We start from the raw sequence: 9,455 nt of genomic DNA, 5'->3' as shown, positions 1-9,455 counted from the left end.
TACCGAATTTCTAAATGGTACCAATGGCCCGCTAAAACAGCCGATGTAGTAATTACTAAGATAGAGAAAGAGGGAAGGAGGAGGGAGGGAGTGAGAGAGATGACAGATACGAGTGCGACAGCAGAGTATGAGTATGAGAATGTGTGTTTGTGTTTCCAGGCGGTAGGAGGCAGTGTGATGCATTTGTGTGTGTGTGTGTGTGTGTGTGTTTTCAGAAAAGTCCATGAATCACGTTCACAGATGTTCACAGGCAAGAAGGCAACGAGCTTCTGTTGACATAAATTCCAGGGAGAATTAAGTTTTCAGAAAGACGTAACAAACGGACTTAAAATATCGCACGTTTAAAATTTCATACCTATTTAATGTCAGGTTCCGTGGCCAGGGTTATGACTAAGGAATATCTTACCTGTTGCAGATAACTCCGTTTGGAAAGATGAGCTAATGGCTGGTCTGAGCGGACTGAACCGTAAACGACTCGGAGAACCCGTCCCTCTCCAGTCCTCCGTGTTGTCGTTTTGCGTCTCGCAAGCATGCGCAGCAGCAGCAGCAGCTAGCTGTGGCGCTTCCGGTGCAGTCTGGGTGACTTCCTGCAGGTAATAGCGTAACATTTCCAACCGTTTAATGCAAAATAGGCGAGGAGTCGTCCAGGGGGACGTTTTCCACCGATTGGCTAAAAATGAACACAAACAAGGCGAGGCATTGAAAACATTAAATAATGTAAACATAATGAAGATAAATATATATATATTTATTTTTTAACAGTTTGGCTCTGTTATATGTGTGATTTTTGATGACTGTGGTTTTTTTGTCTCGTCTATAATAAGAGCAGCACACGCTTTACTCATCTTCGGAAGAAAAGCTTTCGTTTGTTCTTTGCTTTTGTTTTTTCCCCCCCTCCTGGTTTCTGTAGTTGGTTTAAAGGGACGGTCTGGTCGTCTTCGAAGTGTTGTTATCAGTAGCGAGTGCCGGACCGGGATCGATCCGTTCAGCGGTGTCGACTCTCAGCTCAAAACGGAGACGGTTCGCTTGAGGAAAAACGGCCACAGACTGAACAAAGAGCGCGGGGCTTTAATATTCGCTGACGCAGCGACCTTCCCTCAGCGACGGGTCTGTTTCGGGGAACAGCTTTACGAAACGATAAGAACGGGCCTTCGTTTGGCTAACTGTTAGCCTAGCATGGAGGAAGACTTTGAAGTTAACCATCGATAACTTTAACTAACCACAACTAATCCTTTAAAACCCTGACAGGCTAACGTTATTAGCCTCAGTTCTTTTGTGTTTGTGGCTAATTAGCGGACGTTAGCATCGTAGCTCTGGTTGATCAGCAAACACGATGGCCTTTATCGTATCGGTTTCTGTTTTATTAGTTTACGATATTTAATTAATTTATTCAGAAATACAAGTTTTGTCTCGGTGTTGGAAGTGAAGCAGAAAAGATATCTGATTGTGATTTTTGTCACAATAAAATTTGTAAATGGTAGGCTCATTAGTGCTAAATTAGGATAAATGTCCATAATTTGCTTGTTTTTTTAAAAGGAAGTCAGGCGTCAAGCAGATTTGGGTTAAAAAAGAAACGAATAAAAGGTTTGTTGTTTTTCAGGGATAACAAGCCAATCCTGCCGCCTCACAGAGGGGGAGGGAGAGGAGGGGAACGAGTGGACCTGAGCCTCGGCTGAAGCTTTAGCTCCGGAGCGGGGAGCACGCGGGTGGAAGCGGAGATTACGGCGGGAGATGGAGCGCGGCTGGTTAAATGGGATCGGTTTATCTTCACAGAGGCCTGCGCAGCTCCCCGAGGGCTTTGAGAGCGAGAGAGAGAGAGAGAGGCGGACTTTTTATCCTCCGTTTCATCAGAACAGGACGGCAGCGTTGGGTCTGGATATTGGCTCACGTTGAAAACTAAGAGGCGTTTTTTTATTATTTTAGTTAGAAATTGGATGAATTTGTCAAATTTTAAAATCCACTTTTATAATTTTGTCTTACAGTCATCTTTAACAGCAATTATCTAAACGTCTGTGTTCATTTGTGAAACCTCAAGTTCCGAGGTTTGACTGATCCTTAATGAGAGGGTTTGGTTTTAATAGTAAAATGGCTCCCCCTGTGGGCCACACGCAGCACTGCAGGGACCTCAAACCGCCTGGGCTCAGGGATGAAGGGATGAACGGATGAGGGGATGAGGGAATGAGGGAATGAGGGGATGAAGAACGCTCCGGCTGCGGGAAGTCTCCGAGCGTACGTGAAGCCTGCAGGGAAATAAAAACCAAGCCAACCTGTTTGTTGTAAAGAAATTAATCCGATTAGCCGCGCTGAACCATCGCCTGTGGCAAAAACCATCTTTAGGACAGATTATCACATCTGGGAAGTCTTTCAGCATCTTTTTACTTCGGTTTTTGTTGAAGGCGATAAAGTTTCAGCCGGTTTGTGTGTCTGTTAGCAAAATATCTCACGAGCCGCTGGACAAATTTTCATCGAAACTTGCAGGAAATAATCTCAAAATGTACATCTACAAATGATTTACATGTGGATTCAGTCCGATTAAAGATGGCCACCACAGAAATGGCTCTGACTCAGCCAGTTTTACAGATATTAAGCTAAAATTCGGCGTGGTAGTAGCTGAGAGTCATCCATGACGCGGACTACAAGTGCTAATTGTTGCAAGAGATCTGATTTAAACTTCAGCATTGCAGTGCAGCCGTGTTCGTCTGTTAGCACAATATCTCATGAGCCACTGGATGGACTTGTATGAAACTTTCTGAAAGAAACCACTGGATGTGCGTCTGCAACTGATTTACTTCTGGAGTCAGTTTGGTTCAAGATGGCCGCCACAGCCAACCGACCCTGGAAAACACAGAAATGGCTCTGATTCAGTCAGTTTTACAGATATTGAGCTAAAATTTGACGTGGTAGTAGCTGAGAGTGATCCGAAACGGATCCAACTCTTTTATTTCTCAACGTGAGCTGATCTCAGGTCAGAAGTCTTAACATGAGAGGCGGCGGGCGATATGCATGCCTTCGAGGAATGGTAGGCCTTTAATATTTGAAAACTGAAGGATTTAAGTTGACTTTAATTCCACATCTTAAACTGCTGTTTCTGCTCACACACACACAAATAAATAAACCCAACCCAGATGGAGAGGAGCGGGGATTAGTGAAGGTTTTTCCACATTTAATAAACAATTGAACGACGAATTCCGAGGATAAACCTCAAAGACGCGCAAGGACCGCGCGGAGCAAGGACGCCACGGGACATTATCTGTCTCCGTGTGTCCGACCTGAGTCTCACCGACCCGACCCGACCCCGGGCGGGTTTGTTAAACACAAACACCTCCCGTCTCGTGACCCGTTTCCTCGCCGGGGGGCTCAGAAGCAGGTTCGGAGGAGAGCCGGCGCTCCGGCGGGATTTACGTGTCAAATCTGCGAACAAGACAATTCATCTGCACCTTGGGCTGCTTGATCGCGATCAGTCCGAGAGCGTCCGACAAGATGAGGACGATAATCTCCTGCCGACACGTCCTTTAGATGTCTTTAGACGAGCCGACAGGAAACATGAAGCCTGGAGATTAAAGGCGTTTACATTTTACAGTCTTTCCGACCTGCTGCTGAACGTACGACCGAACTGAGACGGTTTGGCTCCCCGAAACATTCGGCTTTCATTTCAGCGCCTCTGAGGATTAATTGGTAAAATTAAATTAACAAATAAACACAATAAAACACGAGAGCCGCAAACAAGAAGCTAAACGAAAGCATTTTAATTAATCGGGACAAAAATAACATTAGGAGGGAAAAACACTCAGCTGTTCGGGTTTAACCATCAGGCAAAATGTAAACAAAATAAAATAAAAACGAAGAAAAAGCTGAAATACGGTATATTGTTGTTTTTCTTTGGCAGCATGTTGGATTCGGCTGACGAACGGCCCGCTCCGCTAAACAAACACATTGTTTGACTTTATCAGATACGTCATGAGTTGGGACGTCTTTCCAAACATTCCATTCAATTCAATTCAATAATACTTTATTAATCCCAAAGGGAAATTAAATGTTGTAGCTCATAATCCTGGTTTTGTTAAAGAGTTGATGACTGTGGGCAGGGAGGATCTCTTGTAGCGGTCTGTCCCGATGTGTCCTCAGTCCTGGTGTCCTCAAAGAGTCCCACCAGGTGAGCCTCGCTGGCCTCCTGCGGAGCCATGACGGCTGAGCTCTGGAAGCTCAGGTCGGTCTTGAAGTCCTGGGCGATCTCTCAGACAAGCACCCGGGACGATGTGTGGGCACGAGGGTGGTAGTAGCTGAGAGTCGTATCGCTGTTTGCTGAAGTCCATTTTTGTTTTTTCGTTTCTAAGAGTTTCATTAAATTCTGTCCAACGGCTCATGATTTATTTTGCTAACAGAGACTCCAACAGTTAAAGTTTGCGTGTGTGTGTGTGGATACGACTGCACCCTGTTTTATCACAACATGTTTTAACTCAATATCGGTGAAACAGTTTGTGTGTTCCCTGAGGTCGTTTAGCTGTGGCGGCCATCTTGAATAGGGTGGACTTTGAAAGTCGATCAAACAGAGACAACATGTTTGCCTTTCCTGGTGGAGGGCAATAAATGTAACTTTCAGGTAAATTACTGTCCGTCTTCATGTGTTTTAGATGTGTGTGTGTGTGTGTGTGTGTGTGTGTGTGTGTGTGTGTGTTGTTACCTTTTCTGGAATACACACCTCCCTTGTCAGGACCGGTAGTCCTTCTGGGAACCAAAGCTCGGTTCTTATACGGTGGAACCTCAGCTTTGGGTTTGGTTCAGGCTACAGAAATGAACTGAAGTCAGAACAATATCCTGTAAAAGGATAGAAACACAAAATTGTGTGACTTTTCCTTTTTTTTTCTTTCTTTTTTTGGGGCTTTTAGTCTCATTTTTGAGCTGCCATCCAGGCTCAGCAGAGGTCACGTGTCATAACTGATGAAAAAAAAAAAAAAAAAATGAAGGAAAGATACCCAGGGAAACGGTTTTATAGAGATTAAGAACGTCCTCGCTGTCCTCATTGTGACGGACGGCAGAGACCGAAGCTTTAAGGCTGCAAGTTCTGCCCTTTTTTTTTTATTCTTCGCCTCCGCTCTTCGTACCCGTCGCCGTCCAGCGTGGAACTGGGGGCAGGGGCGGGAACGGATGCGCACCGCTCTCCCTTTCCTCCCTGCCGACTGTAACTCACGATCCTTGCGGGTCGCGCTGTCCGCCGCCGGAGGATTTAGAGGCAGCAGCAGCAGCTGCGGCGACGGCGGCTCTCCGCTCATTTCTTGCTTCAGCTTTCGAGCCGAGCTTCAAACTGGAGACGCGGATCGAAATTGACTGCCGGGATCATCTGATCCAGCTCCAGCTGTCCGGCTCAGGGGACTGGGCACCCTGTGAGTTCCACCAGCCGCTCGTAAACATTTTATTCCTCCGGTTTGAGCATCTCGATTCGCCACAGGTAGCTTTCTCCCTCCGTCAAATTAGCTTTAATTTGCTCGTTTTCTTTCCTCGGTAAGTTTATTTGTGTTGATCTCTTCGTCCTGTGGAGGAAGATGAACTCCTGCTGCTCTGTTGTTATTTACGGTGATAAATTCTGTCTAAATTCAGATTTGTGAACAAAAAGTCTCCATTACTGCAGTTTTCTGTTTAAATGTTTAAATCTGGGTAAATTCTCACCTTTTAATTTAACAACAAACTCTGTAGTAAAGCTGAGAGGTTAATAAACTCATTTGAAAATGAACTAAATGTGGTTGAAATTTGCAAAAACTAAATTTTTAGTTTTATTTCACTAAGTTTTGATGCATCTCGCTATTGTTTGAATCTTTTGGGAGACAAAAAAAGTTCATTTTAGGCTCAGAATAACATAAGAGAATGAAGAAGTTATAATGTTAAAGTTAAAATTTGGTGTGGAGTTAAAGGTTTCAGCTTAAAATGAGCATTTTTAGTCTCAGATCTGTAATTAATAGATTTGTTTCACCACGATGGAAGCTGATGAGTCCTGTTATTCTAAAATTTGTTCTTTCCTTCTTCAACTGTTTGTGATCTTTTTCTGGAATTGATTAATTAAAGCACATAATTCAAAATCAAACTACGGATGCTGAGATTTTAAAGTCAAGTCGGAGGCTGCACTCCTTTTGAGTCAGCCGGGCGGTGACCCGGGTGGACCGGGAAGGGAGGAGCTTCCGGTGTTACATTAAATCGGCACAATCCGAGTTCAACAGCTGACAGAATAAATGGGCAGAACGTCAGAAATCATCACAGAGCTGCTTCACTCACTTTATCCGTTCGGTCTGCATCTTTCCGTCAGCCTCGTGGTTTAACCGCTTTAGCCGCTGGTTCTGAAACGGGCCTTCGGCTGATGTCCCAGCTGAACTGCGCCCGCCTGGTCAGCCACTTTGTCGTCCGGAGAGCCAAATGATGCGCAGCCGGGGAGCGTTTGGGTCACATCTGCTGACATCTCTGTTAGGAGAACATTCATGGTCACAGGAATCAGCGAAAACCTCTTTTTTTGGTCGTAATTTACAATATATATATATATATATATATATATATATTTTCACATTTCATTCTGCTTTGTCCCGAGCAGCATTTATAATAACGTCTTCACGAAGAAAAAAGGAGAAATCAGAACAGAAAGCTGGAGCTAATACAGTTTCATTCACCTATAAATGAACAGGAATTTATCAGTAAATTTACTGATGATGTCATCATAATTCTGGTGTTTAATAAATTTGACATTTAGAAAGACGCTGTTTTCATCTTTCTGACTATCAAATCAAAATAATCAGTTGAGCGATCAATATATTAGCTGAATGTTGAGATTAATTATCGTGTTTTTTAGTTGCATTCTTTCAAAATGCTCAAAACAAACCAGAGTTTGTCCCTGTCAGAAACAGTGTGTGATTCATGATTTATGTCTGAAATCTGCAGGTTATGAACCGGTCTTTGACCCGTCTGCGCTTCTGTTCCAGGTGACACCAAGAAGGTGGAGATGCCCAGCAAAGAGATGGAGGTGGTGAGGGGCCAGATGGTGGTGCTGCAGGCCTGGTACAGCCCCAGCGCCGACATTTCCCTCAACTCCGTCGTCTGGCAGTTCACGCGCAACGAGTCCAAGCAGGTGAGGAGGATTCTTTATCCGTCGCTTCCTTTCCGGGCCGCGGGGAGCTGGCGTCAGGGGACGGATAGACAGGGACACCCTGGACAGGTCGCACGTCCACAGGGACACACAGAGACGAACAACCATTCAATCAGTGAACCTAACTGCGTGTTTTTGGTCTCTGGGAGGAAACCGGAGAACCCGGAGTGCACAGGGAGAACATATAAACTCCACCTTAAAAGGCCGGGAGGCGAACCTGTGACCCTCTTGCTGAAGGGCGACAGCTCGAACCACTGCAGCACCAAGCCACCCATTAAATAGGCAGATAATTGTAAACGTTACAGAACATGTGACTGATGCCTTGTTTCTAAAAAATAGTCGTCTCTAAAACTAAAAATTGTAAGTTTAAAAAGTAAAACTTTAAAGTTATGGGAAATAAAATAACTCAAATGATGTCTAAGGCAGTTTTTTTAACCTGGATAAAAAAAGCCTTGTTAATTTGTGACATTAATAATTAAGAATATATGTGGCAAAATGAGCCATACAGATTAAGATTTGTGTAAAATGAGTCAATAAAGACGTCATCTAGTGATCCCAGTAACTAAAAAAGCAGAAATTCTTCCTAATCTACCTTTAAAAACAAGGTTTCTAACAGGTATGTCTTCAGAAATCAACCTTTTAATTCTAATTCCTTTAATTTTATTTTCTCTTTCGGCTGCCGTAGCCCTGGTTAATCCCTTCGTATAATGTTTGGCTTCATTCTGAAGCTTTGTGGTTCCCGTTTTTTTAAATCTACGGTTGGAACTCCCGTTGTCATCCCTCCACACCAATAAAAACGGACTTTTCAAACCGACGCCCTTCGAAGGGAAACCCGTCTGTTCACCAGGTGACAAATCACCGAACCTCCACAAGCTGCGGCTCGTTTTGGAGCTTTCGAGATAAAGAATTTAAAAATAATAATACCTCAGCTTCCTTTGTGCAGCACGTTCGTTTTTCCTGGCAACTTTATACGATTTAAGGAACTCGGCTCTGTCGCCCCAAGGCGTCCGCCGCCCCCGCTCTGACCTCCCTTTGGTGGGACTGAAAGAAGAGCCACTTTAGGGGAATTACAATAAAACACAGTGCTTTTGCTGATCCTCTCGCGGGCCGTCGCAGAGTTCGTTGAACTGAAAACAAACAAACTAAACGGCTTTAGCAGCACGCGTGTTAAAAATAGAAAATTAGTTTCTGTTCCGCTCGTTGTTTTCACACACTGTCCCACATCTGCTCACTGAAAGCCTCAGGAAAACAGTTTTTCCCTCTTTAAGGAGGTAACTTTATCCTTCGATCATTATATTTATCAGGGATTAATCACTGATCGCGTCTGATTGGAAGCAGAGGAGCAGGGAGGGACGCCGCGAACCGCCGTTTACGTGATTAATCTAATCGGAACAATTTGCGCGCGCGACGCCTCTCAGCTTATCTCGGGAAAGAAAATCAGCCTAAATTTCGCCGTCCTCCATCTGTATGTATCGGGATAATCTTTGCGGATGTTGGTTTCTGCTGTTAATCTTCACATGGCCGTGGCTGCGGGCAGATTTAAAACCACTTCCCTTCGACGAGAACCTGCACCGGTGTCAAAAGGTTCTGTGGACTCGGCTCGGCAGGAACGGGAACGTTGGGTTTCTTCCAATAAGAAGCGTTTTAATGCCTTACCTGCTGCAGATAGCTCTTCAGCCAGCTTCTGAGTGGCGCCGAAACCAAACTGGTTCTGGCTGTTGTCTTAAAACAACTCATTCCTGTGAACACTATTTATAAAGCTTTTACGCCGCTGTTTATTTCCCGTTACAGAGTCATTTATTTAAGTGTTTTGAGACGTCTCGACAGACCGGAGCAACGCCCTCATTACTGCAGGATAATTCCAATTAAATGTGATCAAAGTTTCCTTCATTCACCGGCTCGTAGCGCAAAGTGACGTACAAGCAGGGGTGGAAATTAAAAATTTGTTTTTACCGGCCACTCAAATATTTTACCAGCCATTATATTTTGTTGTGACAAAAAGTTATTTCATATGATGATGATGATGGAGGTGGGTGGAAGCAATTGTGGTGCCCTACAAGCTGAACAACACTTCTTTCTGGACACTGCATGGAAATAACTAGATTTTTCTTATTTTATCTTTTTATTTTAAAACATTAAAAGATGCATATTTGTACCTAAAAAATTCAGACAAGTGAAATATTTTTTTGTGCTTTTATAAGTTTTTGTATGTAAGTTGTAATGTTTTTCAGACACTTGCTGCTTTTAATGCATAGATCTATTTATGCTACCCGCTTATATTTAACAGGTAGGATATTCTGATGAAGGAAGTGATTTTTGTGGTTTTAGAAAG

The 9,455-nt window shown here is 43.9% G+C and overlaps 1 protein-coding gene across 1 annotated transcript in view; it reads left to right on the top strand.

Moving 5' to 3' along the window:
• The window catches only part of esamb (endothelial cell adhesion molecule b), a 49,117-nt gene that overhangs the window by 28,783 nt on the left and 10,879 nt on the right, over nucleotides 1–9,455 (top strand). Inside the window, exon 2 of the mRNA XM_037980533.1 lies at nucleotides 6,960–7,105. Within this exon, the coding sequence (XP_037836461.1) occupies nucleotides 6,960–7,105 (146 nt within the window). The remainder of the gene's footprint in view (nucleotides 1–6,959; nucleotides 7,106–9,455) is intronic.

This window comes from Kryptolebias marmoratus, linkage group LG2, assembly GCF_001649575.2.
Source record: "Kryptolebias marmoratus isolate JLee-2015 linkage group LG2, ASM164957v2, whole genome shotgun sequence".
Classification (NCBI taxonomy): domain Eukaryota; kingdom Metazoa; phylum Chordata; class Actinopteri; order Cyprinodontiformes; family Rivulidae; genus Kryptolebias; species Kryptolebias marmoratus.
The sequence above is the reverse complement of the archived record's forward strand: the minus strand, read 5'-3'. Positions and strand labels throughout refer to the sequence as shown.